The sequence below is a fragment of the Mesoplodon bidens genome (assembly GCF_964165515.1).
Source record: "Mesoplodon bidens genome assembly, chromosome: 5".
Lineage (NCBI taxonomy): Eukaryota > Metazoa > Chordata > Mammalia > Artiodactyla > Ziphiidae > Mesoplodon > Mesoplodon bidens.
This window is the reverse complement of record NC_138161.1, coordinates 99,835,644-99,849,704: the sequence shown is the minus strand read 5'-3', so window position 1 is coordinate 99,849,704 and position 14,061 is coordinate 99,835,644. Positions and strand designations below refer to the sequence as shown.

Sequence of the window (14,061 nt, the reverse complement as noted above, 5' to 3'; positions counted from 1 at the left end):
TCTCAACCACTGCGCCACCAGGGAAGCCCAAGTCTCTTTCTTTCTGTTATATTCACTAGTTTGTTTTACTTTTTAGATTCTACATGTAAATGATAACATACTATTTGTCTTTCTCTGACAAACTTCACTAAGCATAATACCCTCTAGGTCCATCCATGTTGTTATAAATGGCAAAATTTCATTCTTTTTCATGGCTGAGTAGTATTTCATTGTATGTATATGTGTGTGTGTGTGTGTATATATATATGTATGTATATACACACACCATGTCTTTATCCATTCGTCTGTTGATGAAAACTTAAGTTGCTTTCAGATCTTGGCAATTGTAAATGATGGTGCTATGAACATTGGGGTACATGTATCTTTTTGAATTAGTGTTTTTGTTTTCTTCAAATATATACCCAGGAGTGGGATTGCTGGATCATATGGTAATTCTATTTTTAGTTTTTTTTTTTTTTTTGGGGGGGGTACGTGGGCCTCTCACTGTTGTGGCCTCTCCCATTGTGGAGCACAGGCTCCGGACGCGCAGGCTCAGCGGCCATGGCTCATGGGCCCAGCCGCTCTACGGCACATGGGATCCTCCCGGACTGGGGTACGAACCCATGTCCCCTGCATCAGCAGGTGGACTCTCAACCACTGTGCCACCAGGGAAGCCCTATTTTTAGTTTTTTGAGGAACCTTCTTAACTGTTTTCCATAGTGGCTGCACCAATTTACATTATCACCAACAGTGTACAGGGTTCCCTTTTCTCCACATCCTTGCCAACTAATGTTATTTGTGGTCTTTTTGATAATAGCCATTCTTACAGGTGTGAGGTGATAACTCATTGTGGTTTTCATTTACACTTCTCTGATGATTAGCAATGTTGAGCATCTTTTCACATGCCTATTGTCCATCTGTATGTCTTCTTTCGAAAAATGTCTGTTCAGGTCTTCTGCCTATTTTTTAATTGGGTTGTTTGTTTTTTTGATACTGAGTTGTATGAGCGGTTTATATATTTTGGATATTAACCTCCTATTGGTCATATCATTTGCAAATATTTTCTCCCATTCAGTAGATTGTCTCCTTTGCTGTGAGGAAGCTTTTAGGTTTAATTAGGTCCCATTTGTTTATTTGTGCTTTTGTTTCCTTTGCCTTAGGAGACAGATTCAAGAAAATATTGCTACGATTTATGTCAAAGAGTGTTCCGCCTATGTTTTCTTTTAGGAGTTTATGGTTTCTGGTCTTACATTTAGATCTTTAATCCATTTTTTAGTTTATTTTTGTACATGGTGTGAGAAAATGTTCTAATTTTATTCCTTTACGTGTAGCTGCCTAGTTTTCCCAACACCATTTATTGAAGAGACCGTCTTTTCTCCATTGTATATTCTTGCCTCCTTTGTGGTAGATTAATTGAAAAGATCCATTTATTTTAGAAATAGGTAGCAATGAGGGATTTCTTTGGTGGCACAGTGGTTAAGAATCTGCCTGCCAATGCAGGGGACACGGGTTCCGTCCCTGGTCCGGGAAGATCCCACATGCCACGGAGCGGCTAGGCCCGTGAGCCATGGCCCCTGAGCCTGCGCGTTCGGAGCCTGTGCTCCGCAACGGGAGAGGCCACAACAGTGAGAGGCCCGCGTAACGCAAAAAAAAAAAAAAAAAAAAAGGGATAAAATGCTTCCCGGTTGCTGTGTACTTTCCTGATACTAAGCAGTGACTTATCTGAAGATTCATAAGTATGCTGTGAACTAAAGCTATTGTCTTTGAGGAGAGAGCCATTTAGGCATGCAGGTGACTCCCAGGCAGAAATCCTTAATGTTTGAGTTGCCTCTGTTTTGTGTGTAAAAGAGGTGGTGTGTCAAAATAGAGACTCCACTTTGTGTGAGGCACAGTGTGTTAGGTGCTGCACCACTTAACTTTTTCCTGATCTGGGGATCTATTCTTTCTTGCTAGTTCACAATAATTGCTGGAAATATTTGTGAGAATGTGAGAAAAGCATAAGGTCCTTATAATCCTTACTTGAGGAAAAGAATGCTTATGTTTCTGCAACAGTAACTGCAAAAGTAACTTTGGTTGATAAACAACAAGATCCTACTGTATAGCATAGGGAACTATATTCAATATCCTGGGATAAATCATAATGGAAAAGAATCTGAAAAAGAATATATGTATATGTATAAATGAATCACTTTGCTGTACAGCAAAAATTAACACATTAACATTGTAAATCAACTATACCTCAATAAACTTTTTAAAAAAATTAAGTGGCTTTGGGTTACTTTTAGAGTAAACGGGTGTAGATATATCCAGATTTTTGGTCCACCCTCTTCTGCCACAGTCAGACTTTGAATTATACTCATTTTTGTTAATATGATTAATTGGTACTTATAAACTTTATAGTAAAATATGTATAACCTTGTATTTCCACCCATGAGACTCTCTGCTTCATGCTGCAGAAGTCTGGGTAGGAGCTCTTTAGTGGGGCAGCCAGGGTGAGAGCCCCGCTTCTGCTCTGCCTGTTGCTGATAAGAGAGAGAGGAGGCATATGTGCATCCTGGCTTTTTCTGCATGACAGGACTGATAAGGCGGGGTGGGGGTGGGGGTGGGGGGTTGTGAAGTTTTTGCCATAGAAAATAGGCAATAGAATTTGCAGTGAGTAGTGTAGTAATTGACTCTCAGTCTATATTGGGAAATGAAAGATAAAACATTTTGGTGATAAAAATATAAATTTTAAGATATACAACACAATGAGTGAATAATGATGTAAACTGTGGACTTCAGTAAGTGATAATATATCAGTATTGGGCTGTCAGTTGTGACAAATGTAGCACACTCATGCAAGATGTTAATTATGGAGGAAACAGGGGGAGGAGAGGGGGGAGGTGAGGAGGTATATGGGAACTCTCTGTACTTTCTGCTCAATTTTTCTGAAAGTACTCAAAAAAATGAAGTCTATTAGTTTAGAAATTTTAAGTATCTGGTTTAATGTTCCTTAGCAAGTTCATATCATACACGTTAGTGTTTAACCTACTGACCCTTGGGATTTCTTAGGTAAGATGAATCTGGTTTGCAGTTTGAGCTGTTATGTCAGGTAGATTTGGTACTCTCTGTTTTTCTAATGTTCATTAATTGTGCTTTTGCCTTCCCTCCCTATCTGTTGAAACAGCTGGATTGCCAAGATGCCTTGGAAGCAGCAGCCCGAGCTGAGGGCCTTTCCCTGGATGCCTCCATGCATTCTCAGCTCAGAATCCTGGATGAGGAACATCCCAAGGGAAAGTACCATCATAGCTTAAGTGCTCTGAAGCCCATCCGGACCACTTCCAAGTAAGAGGTTCTGCTGGTTAGTGGCTTGTCTGTGAAGCACCAAAAAAAAATTCAGGCTAAGATTAGACTATTTGGGGAAAACCTGGGTTTAGCCAGGAGTTCTGTATACTAAACATTGTACCGTAAGTGTTGGCTAGCCTCTCCACGTGTGTTGACAATTTTGTGCTTTGGGTTTTCTTTCCTCAGACACCAGCACCCAGTGGACAATGCTGGGCTCTTCTCCTGTATGACTTTTTCTTGGCTTTCTCCTCTGGCTCGCATAGCCTACAAGAAGGGGGAGCTCTCAATGGAGGACGTGTGGTCTTTGTCCAAGTACGAGTCTTCCGAGGTGAACTGTAGAAGGTAGGCGTCTCTGATCCACCTTCATCTCCCACGTACTGGTTGTGTAGGGCCTGAGCTAGGAGTGTGGGTCCGGCAGTGTCAAGTCCAGAGCTCTGTGTCCTTTTAGGATCTGAGCTATCCTGTGGAGGGAGGGTAGCCTGGGGGTGACTTTCCCTTTGCTCTTCTGCCTTATCTCCTATATCATCTTTAATCCTGTTTTAACCACGGGCTTTCTCTCTCTCTCTCAGCCCCGCTTCTCTTCCTGAGTCTGCAGGGAGATTATGTTGCTGCCTTGTGACAGAATACATTTTTGTGGTAGCCGATTGTCATGATTAAAATCTAGTTACGACTCTACATTTTACCACAGGATCCTTCAGAAAGGGTTGGGGACCCTTGAGGAAGGAAGTTCTTATCCACAGGCAGATTCTATTCAGGGATAATTTTTCTGGGTGGAAGGAAAGACTTTCGTTCTCATCATTTTCTGAATCCTGAGAGGCTCCCTATACAGGGTAAATATGTAGTTACCCAGGAAAGGTCTTTCTTCCCCAGAAGGTGAAGACTGTACATAACTTGAAAGGAGAGACTGGTGTGAATGGTGGCAGGAGGGAGGCTGCGGGGGTGGGGCAGGGGTGTGCGTATTCCCTGGGGAGATGTGTGACGGAGGACATGTGCCCTTGTTAAGACTAGAGAGACTGTGGCAAGAAGAGCTGCATGAAGTTGGGCCAGACGCTGCTTCCCTCCGGAGGGTTGTGTGGACCTTCTGCCGCACCAGGCTCATCCTCTCCATCGTGTGCCTGATGATCACGCAGCTGGCTGGCTTCAGTGGACCAGTAAGTCCTAACCATCCTTCCTGACAGTCTCCAGGGCCCCAGCCATGGCCAGCTGTAACCTTCTTGTTCTGTTGCAGGGGTCGCCCTCACCTTTGGGCTAGTTAGCAACCTTAGAGATACCTCCAGGTCTGTTGCAAGGGCGCAGTTGATGTTGGGGTGAATGGTGGTTTGTGAGAACTGGAAGGAGGAGGGGGCCGCGTTGCCAGAGGAGAAGCAGACCTGGCTTGCTTCCCTGGGGTGGGGGTGAAGCTGAATGACTCCAGCTCTGCCCAGAGCCGCTGCTTTGCGGCTTATCGACACGAAACGACAGTCCCGGTTCGGGAAAGGTGTCTCACAGTTCCGTGAGCAGCCGAGAGCAGTGTTGTGTGGCGTAGGCTGTTGCGTTGGTGCTGGTGACACACTGAAGGTCTGGGGGCAGAGTTGTCACACGTTTGACGGTTCTGTGGCACATGAGCCCTCAAGAAGCTGGAGGACTGTTGAGGTTCTTAGAGGCTAACCTGAAGTCCATTTCAAGTTCTGGTTTATGGTGTAAACCGTGTGGCAGGTGTTGGGGTTGCAGCCCTGGTTGTCCTAGTGTTGCTGAAGCAGAGTAGGGGAGAAGAGTGACGGTCATGCTGTTTTCTGGACACCTGTTTCTTGCACCTGCTGTGCTGCCTTACACTTGAGACTTTGATTAAATCTATTCTCTACACATTTGCCTTGAGGCATCGGAGCCGTAGTACTCCTTATTCTGTGCGTTTTCCGTGTGTGGGTAAGCTGGAGGTTCATGGTTTTGGTAAGTATGGGCCTAAGGTGCATGGTGATTAGGTAAAACTAATTTGCAGTTTTTCTGTTATGTTTTTTTGTTTGTTCGTTTGTTTTTGTTTTTAATGTCTGATGCCTTTTTAAAGTTTTGATCTCTTTTCTGGAGCAGAGGACACTACTTTTCTGGTATTGGGTTTCCTATTAATTGACCAACTAACATACTTTTGTATAAGTTTTAAGTAAGAGGGACCATGTAACTGAATATCATGTCACTGACCAAAATGGCAAACGTTTTCATAGGACCAGCTTCCCCCAAGAAGAGCTTCTGTCATTGTTTCACTACAGGGCTGGTGGCTGCTCTGATCTTTGGAAGAATTCTTGCAGCTGGGTAGAACGGTATACAGGCTTCCTTGATTCCATTTGGCCAACGCAAGAATTTAATTGGATCTTCCCACCTCCCCCCCCCAAATTCCATAGATTGTTGGGATTTTAATTTTTTACTTGGGAAAAAAAGGTTTCTTAATGCTTGTTCAGCTTGGGGGGCCTTACAGTCACTCACTTGAGCATCTGCATACTCCTTTATCTCTCTTTTAAGGCGCAGCACATTGGAATACTAATCTCTAGTAAACTCTTCTAGATGCCAGGGAAAGCTGAGAGCCTTCCTTTAATAGGAAAACAGCAGCACGCTTTTCCTTTTCTCCACCCTCTTAAGGAAGAGCACCTTAAGGCCTGTGTTATTTTGGGAGATTTTCCCCTAGAACAATCAAGAAAGCAATGGTCCCATCCACAGTGTCTCTAATTAATAAAAGAAGATTTCAAATTGTCAGCAATGAAAACTTTTTTGGAGCTCTAATTCTGACAGATTTCTTTTTAATTGGAAATTTGAAGGATCGGGTTTGAGATTAGTCTTAGCAATGAGCATACCTTCCATCTGTGGATTTAAATCCCCTGGAAGAACATCCATTTTAGATTTTTGCACATTTTCTAACATGGCAAGGCTTTCAAACTGGCTTAGTCTGTTCTTACAGAAATCTTCGTAAGATCTGACTCCCCAGATACCATATATTCTTTTAATCTCCCCTCAGGTCTCACTGAACCTTGGTAGCCGTATGCAGAGCAAATAAAACACAATCAAGTGACTTTGTTTTGTTTTGTTTCTTAACTGTTGGCCAGCTGGGGCTGGACATTAATGATCAAGATGATCTAAGGTTTCAGTGACGCCAGTGGACCAGTGGTCTGCACACGGTGTCCAAGGGTCACCGTAGTGTTTAATGGAGAGCCAGAATCTCTAAGGGTATGGTCCTGACCTACGATGACTGACCAAACTGCTAAACTTGCAGAGATGATTTGTGGCCTTCTTGGATTAAAACAGTTTTAAAAGACCAGGCCTGACCTATGATTTGTGTGTAAAGAATTAGCATCCGCCCTGTAGATCTGCAAGAGACGGCTGCCTCCTGCAGTGCTATCTCTTGGTGAATGCTAACTCTGCTCACGGGCCTTTTGGGGAAAGGACAGTGAAAAGCCTCTAGAGAGGTAAGTTTCCCACCCTTCCAACCTCTCTCCAGCTGCAGCTTGCTTGATGCTGTCAGGATCTGGATTTGGGGGGAGTGTCTCTGTAGTGGAACCAGTGACAGAAGCTGTTCTTTAGAATTTTCAGGATGGCTGTATTCTGCGGTCAGAATGAGAGAGTCAAGCTGGGCAGAATCTCTCGCCAAGAGTTCAGGTAAGGTAATGTTTATTCACTGGGAATGCTTTCCACAGCCAGACAACTATGCTGACAGTCTCGAGTTTTCTCCCAGTTTGTTTAAATTTAAATGATTGATTTGTAACCTTTTAAAACGAAATTTTGGTTAGATTTTTCATGAAAACCTTTTTTTTTCCTTTGTTCCATACAAAATGGTTTGAAATGTAATTGTTTTTTAAAAACCCCCTATGTGTTGGAAATTCTTTAATCTGCTGTTTCCTCTTTTCCCTCCCCTTTGAAAGTTTTGCATAGTGTAAGCATTCATTTTGTCTTTTACCTTCCCCCTGCTCCTCCTCTCTGGGAGGTACTAATGCTATTACCTGGTGCTGAAAAATGGCACAATAAAGGTATGGGAAGGAAGGAACCCCAAACTACAACCTGCTGTCCTTTCACGCCTTCCTTTGGAGACTGCTCCGTCAGTGCCGAGGTGTGTGAGAAAATGCTTTACTGCACCGCCATCTTACTGAGTTGCTTCACGTGAGGAAAATGGGGTTTTGACCCTGCCACTCAGTGACTCAGTTCCACATTTTGGATTGCATACTGGAAAAGAAGCCAATCTTCTTGCTAGTAAACCAACAACCCAGCTGTATGCAGTGGTGACCCAAGCAATGGATATAAAACCTAAAAATCCGAGGGAGGGGAGAGATGGGATACAATAGTTCTTGGAATCTGAAATCTCCTATTTATTTGATCAGGTTATTTACTGAGACTTGACATAAATCTGATTGGTGGGGATCTCTTAGGATCTAGTCGACATCTGATATTAATTTCCTCTCAGGAAAAACAAGAAATACCGATTTACCCAGAGAGAGTCTGGGTTCTGGAATTCAGCATTAGCTGCTTCAGGACAATTGCTTCTGGCCTCCATTTTTGTCTGTCACTCAAGCGCTGGTTTCCAGCTACAGTACCCTTTGCTATAAGGATCGGTGTAGATGGGTGAATGGGTTTCTCCTTAATTTTATTTTCTTCCTTCGGGGAGGGGGATTGATTTGGCTTTCTTTTGTTGTGGTTTGTTTTGTTTCATTTTTGGCAAGATCAACTTTAGCTGCAAGGACTCGAAAAGACTGCGAAGGATGCCACCCGTTTTTCCTTGAGGCCTAGATTTTTGTATTCCCTCCAGAGCAGAGGTCACCCCTCACAGCCTAGTGAACCAATAGCACCAGTGATTTTAAGCAGAGTCAACTCTTTGGGGAGTTTTCAGTTTTGTTTTTTGTTTTTTTAATTCTCTTTCCTTAGCAGCAAGGTCTTTATTCCTGGAGAATCTCCTCTGTTGCAGGCTAACTGCAACTTCACGAGCCCTAACCGATTAAGTGCTGTCAGCTTGATGCGCTATTCCGGACTCTGGAAACAGATATTGGTTCTATGCTGTAATTTCCACTGTGTGTAGTTAAAACAACAGTCGAGGCCAGACCTGTTGTCTGGCTAGCCCTGTATAACTCGACTCTGTATGTTCCCATGTATGTTACCGCAATGCTCCTCCTGTTGTACAGTGTCTGTGAGATGCTCTTTGAAGATGGTACTTTTTATTTTTTTCATTTTCAATAAAAGTACATTACCTCCCACTTCCTGGTATTTAATCCTGTTGCTGAATGTGCCTCGTGTGAGTGTGTGCTCCGGCGTTGCAGGACCTCAGAGCTGGAGGTGGCACTCGGTGGTTCTTGGGGGCTGCTGCCTTCCCTCCCTGCAGGTGGTGTTAGACATGTGCTACCTGAGGTAACATGTTTTTGTTTTTGGGAGGGAGCGGGGAGTGTGGGAGGGCCCTTGGGAGGGTCTCTGGATTTTGAATAGTCAGCTTTGTTTGCTCTCTTCTGCACTATTAAACTGCTGATGTTTATTTTCAGGAATGTTTTGCAAATGCACTTCTCACTCTTCCCCAGTCCAACTGTAGGTACACTGTTCCTTTTTATCAAATAAGCACGTTTGAAACGATCCAAAAAAAAAAAAAGGGTCTTAATTTCATGTAAAGAAATGTATCATTGTGTGGAGATACTGGAATAAGGTCAAATATATACTTTTTAATGACCGTGTGTTGAGAATGAATTTCTGCTCATGGACAGGTTTATGTTACATTAGAAAGAGTATGGGTTTTGGTGGTGTCCTGAAGGAAGAAAGTTTCAAATTAGACCTACCTCCTGCAAATTGCTCTGTGTAAATAGCTGCAGGTGGACCGTCAGCAATAGTCGGTCCTCCGAGAAGGTCTTTCTCTGCCTAGGCACTTATCACTGTACAGTGGAGCTGCCTCCTCTTTCTAACTTAACATAAAACTGTGGCGTGGCGTGTGAGTGCCGTGGAGAAGCTGACGGTGGTGTGTGTTTCTCCCTGTAGGCCTTCGTGGTGAAACACCTCCTGGAGTACACCCAGGCCACAGAGTCTAACCTCCAGTACAGCTTGCTGTTAGTCCTGGGCCTCCTCCTGACAGAAATCGTGCGTTCTTGGTCACTTGCACTGACGTGGGCATTGAATTACCGAACTGGGGTCCGCTTGCGGGGGGCCATCCTGACTATGGCGTTTAAGAAGATCCTTAAGCTGAAGAACATTAAGGAGAAGTCCGTGGGTGAGGTGAGCGAGGGGTGTTTGCTCCAGGGCAGAGAGAAAGCTCCCAAGCTGAGCTCTTTCCTTACCTTGGGTCCCCATTCTGTCCTTCCTCTTCCTCCTGAGGCAGTGCCTGCGTCCTCGCAGTGTCCACTCACTGCTCTTTGTGTCTCGTAGCTCATCAACCTGTGCTCCAACGATGGACAGAGGATGTTCGAGGCAGCTGCCGTTGGCAGCTTGTTGGCTGGAGGACCTGTTATTGCCATCTTGGGCATGATTTATAATGTAGTTATTCTGGGACCAACAGGCTTCCTGGGATCAGCTGTTTTTATCCTCTTTTATCCTGCAATGGTGAGTAAGCCTCCTTACCGTATTTTGGCAGCTTCTCCTCAGATGAGTTACTTCCACTGGGCTATATATAGTAGGCACCACCGAGGTGTCACATCTTAGATTGGAAATTTCCTTTAAACAGGTACCTGGTTTGGAAATGTCTGGAAAGAGCTAGACAGTGTTCAATCCATACAGGCAGCATTTTGACTTCAGAGGACATCAGAGGTCACTTGAATAAAGGCAGTAGCTCCTAAGTGAGATTTAAAAAGAGGGAGTGTGAGTGAAGGAGGTCAGCAGGTGAACCCTGCTTCCCCCAGGTAACACAGGAGAGGTTGAGTCTCGCCACCTCAAGGTGATGCTAACTGATATGGCTCTCCCGCTTCCCTTTGGTAGCATAGATATCTGTGATTACTCTGAGGACAAATGTTTACTTGTCTTAACTTTCTTCCAAAGGATAAGTCAGAGTCAAATACGATTTGATTATCATTTAATAGACCACTTTTATTAAAAAGCAGTACAACTACGGGATGCTCACTTTATTTATAATAATCTTAAGCGGATTTATCTCCCAGAGAGACTAGACAGTTCTAACTCTGAATAAACTCTGATTTGGCATGACATCGCTTTTCCTTTCAGATGTTTGTATCACGGATCACTGCATATTTCAGGAGAAAATGTGTGACCGTCACAGATGACCGTGTCCAGAAGATGAATGAAGTCCTTACCTACATTAAATTTATTAAAATGTATGCCTGGGTCAAAGCATTCTGTCAGAGTGTACAAAGTGAGTTTAAAGACTTCATATGTGTATATGGTAGAAGGATGTTGGCTTCTGTGCTTCCTGAGCACATTAGCTACTGGAAATCCTAATGTCGTAGGATCATAATACCTTATGTTCTTATAATAGCCTATGAGCTTTACCTTGATAGGGATCTTAGAGACTGGCACCCATAACCTCATCTCACAAATGAGGAAATTGAGACCTGAGAAAATTGTGATTTTTCCCAAGATAACTCAGCTGGTTATGGCTAATTCATTCAGTTTCAAAGCCCTCTATCTATACTCCCATCCAGCCCATAATTTTCTGGTCTGGCCATGAGGACATCACAGAAAACAGTATCAAGTGGCTGCTGAGAGCTCCGCTTCTGCCCCCACCACTCTGTGTGTGCATGCGCACTACGGGTGGGTGGGTGTGAGACCCTGGGGGTCGTGCTGGGAGAAGGGCTAGGCTGGAGGTCAGGACAGCTGGACTCTGGACCTCGCTCTGCCACTCACTCACAGGGGTTTTTTAATTTGGTTTCTTTTCAAATAATTGATTTGTTTTGAGTCACAAGGTTCTCAGTGCCTGCCCCGATCCTGATCCGTAAATTCACTGCAGACATAAACATGTCGTATGTAAATGCCACAAAGTTTGGAGGAATAATTAGCACGTTAGCTGGGCATTCCAAAAGATCTCAACAAAAATTGAAATCTTGGGCCCTAAAAAAGGTGAATTTAAGAAAAATATATTTAAAGGCACTTTAGGGAACTTCCCTGGTGGCACAGTGTTTAAGAATCCGCCTGCCAATGCAGGGGACACGGGTTCAAGCCCTGGTCCGGGAAGATCCCACACGCCATGGAGCAACTAAGCCCGTGCGCCACAACTACTGAGCCTGCACTCTAGAGCCCACAAGCCACAACTACTGAGCCCGTGTGCCACAACTACTGAAGCCCACGCAGCTAGAACCCGTGCTCTGCAACAAGAGAAGCCAATGCAATGAGAAGCCCACGCACCACAATGAAGAGCAGCCCCCGCTCGCTGCAACTAGAGAATGCCGCGCAGCGACGAAGACCCAACACAGCCATAAATAAATAAATAAATAAATAAATAAATAAATGAATAAATAAATAAATATTTAAAGGCACTTTAGAGTTCAAATGAGAAGACATAGTTACATTTAAATTTAATTTAAATATAAAAGATATGGCTGTTCATTGACCATAATCTCACAGTGAGCTAACCTGAATATGATCCAGTTAAAAAGTAGGTGCAGGGGACTTCCCTGCGGTCTAGTGGTTAAGACTTTGCGCTTCCACCGCAGGGGGCGTGGTTCCGTTCCTGGTCGGGGAACTAAGATCCCACATGCTGCGTGGTGTGGCCAAAAAATAAAAAAGCAAAAAGAAGTTTAAAAGTTGGTGCAATTTTGGGTTGAATAGAAATACAGTGTTCAGATCAAGGAAGCTGTTTTATTTTCACTGCTTGGTTTGTTGACTAAACCTTCAGGAACATTGTGTCCACTTCATAAACTTTAATTATGAGTGGTCAGAAGCATCCAGCAGTGGATTAGGCTCCTTCTTTAAGTAGTGACTTTGTTGCCAATAGAATGGAACAATTGGGTGCCAACAGGACATCTGCCAAGCCTGTTGGCAGGGTCACCAGTGATGGTCCCTTCCGGCTCTCAGATTCTAATTTTCTCAGTTTTATAATCTTCTTTCTGAGACTCCACTCATCCTTCAGCCCCTGACTTTGGTATCTTTACCTGTGTGTTTTAGCTTGAAAAGAGCATTCTTGCTCATTATAGACTTGGGCAAGTTATGTGATACATGTTAAAGCAGTGAGTTGAATTTTTAAAAGTATGACTTGAGAGCTGGCTCTCAATATATTTCCCAGTGTTTGGGACAGTGGTAATACCTTTAAAGGTCAGTTCATAGTCTCCTAGAAAAATTGCTTTTATGGTTGAAAATTTTTTGAAAATACCTCACTGCTTTATTGTCATACTTCTTACTCCCTGGTCTTTTGTACTCCATGGTTGCTCTGTTAATAAGGTTGTCAGTTTTATAAATATTTAAGAAACATCATTCTGCTTACAAAAATTGTATTTCACTCATCCTCCAATCACCCTTACTGCTTTTTGTGTGAAAGCCTCTATTCTAGCACCAACATACAGTAGGCACCCTAGTAAATCTTAGTTCCTTTTAAATTCTCCGTTATCGTTGTATAGTCTTTCTTATAAGTACCTAACCTAGAAATAAACAACCAGGGAAGCAAACAAAACTGCCACTAGCAGATACGATTAATGTGTTCATTCCTTCTAAACAAAAGAAATTTGCAAAAAGAATTAGACTAAGGCAGAAGATGATCATTGTACTGAGAAGTAGTGACTGTTTTCTGTTAGATTCATCGCTGTGCCTTGATCCATTTCAAACCTCAAGCTTGTGTGCCAGCTTTTGTGATTGTAATTGATGGCCATATTGACCTAGTTTTTTGCATCATAAATGTTACAGGGTCGTTTTAAAACCTATGGTGGCTGAAGACCTACCAAGTCTCGTTTGGTGACAGAGGAGCAATATCCCATGGTTTCTTTCGACTTGCTTTTTAGAAACTGGCTTGCTTTTTATTCTTAGAAATCCGAGAGGAGGAACGTCGGATGTTGGAAAAAGCCGGGTACTTTCAGAGCATCACCGTCGGTGTGGCTCCCATTGTGATGGTGATCGCCAGTGTTGTGACCTTCTCTGTTCACATGACCCTTGGCTTTGATCTGACAGCTGCACAGGTCAGTGAGCCCTCAGGCTTGGGGACGTTTTAGAAATACCACATACAGAGATGCTCTAGTCCTCTGGTTACTACATTTGGACTTTTTTCATTCATGCGGTTAATCTGAGAAGTGGAAGAGTGGGGATTTAGCCCCAGTGCACAAATAAGTGTACGGGTTGTTTTACAACTTTGGGTTTAATTCTGAAAATACAGGTCATTGTTTGATTCAGATTCACTGAGAATTTTAATTAGAGGTCTCAAAAACTCTACCTTAAAAAATATATATCTGAAATATATCTGACTCGTACCAACATTTGACAGTCAAGTTACAGCCCTCCTTAAACCTGAAAGGAAATTGATGATGTCGTGTTACTTTAGTCGCATAGCCTCATCAGGCTCAGTTTCTTCTCTTTTCCTATTTTCAGGCTTTCACAGTGGTGACTGTCTTCAATTCCATGACTTTTGCTTTGAAAGTTACACCGTTCTCAGTAAAGTCCCTCTCAGAAGCATCCGTTGCTGTCGACAGATTTAAGGTGAGTGGCTCCCTTCCCTCCTCCGAGCCAGGAGCTGTGGCAAAACTAACTGCTGCCTTGATTCCAATGGGCCACATGGGCTGGCTGCACTTGGCTTTTTTCACCTTTAGCCTTTCGGCAAGTTGGTAAGAAAGGGGGCAGTGGAGGACACTCAGGGGACCTTTTCAAAGAAATATGAATTTTTACCTTTTGTAGACAGCCTAGTTCTGG

General features: G+C 43.4%; 1 protein-coding gene across 7 annotated transcripts in view; it reads left to right on the top strand.

Moving 5' to 3' along the window:
* ABCC5 (ATP binding cassette subfamily C member 5) overlaps positions 1-14,061 on the top strand; it is a 108,088-nt gene that overhangs the window by 39,877 nt on the left and 54,150 nt on the right. For 5 of the 7 annotated variants that reach the window (XM_081234780.1, XM_081234777.1, XM_081234778.1 and 2 more), the window contains exons 3-10: positions 3,146-3,303; positions 3,490-3,645; positions 4,307-4,454; positions 9,268-9,501; positions 9,652-9,825; positions 10,441-10,588; positions 13,189-13,337; positions 13,744-13,851. In XM_081234780.1, the coding sequence (XP_081090906.1) occupies positions 3,146-3,303; positions 3,490-3,645; positions 4,307-4,454; positions 9,268-9,501; positions 9,652-9,825; positions 10,441-10,588; positions 13,189-13,337; positions 13,744-13,851 (1,275 nt within the window). Of the gene's footprint in view, positions 1-3,145; positions 3,304-3,489; positions 3,646-4,306; positions 4,455-6,846; positions 8,505-9,267; positions 9,502-9,651; positions 9,826-10,440; positions 10,589-13,188; positions 13,338-13,743; positions 13,852-14,061 lie in introns of those variants that run through there. The other 2 variants (XM_081234782.1, XM_081234783.1) reach the window with 2 other exon arrangements.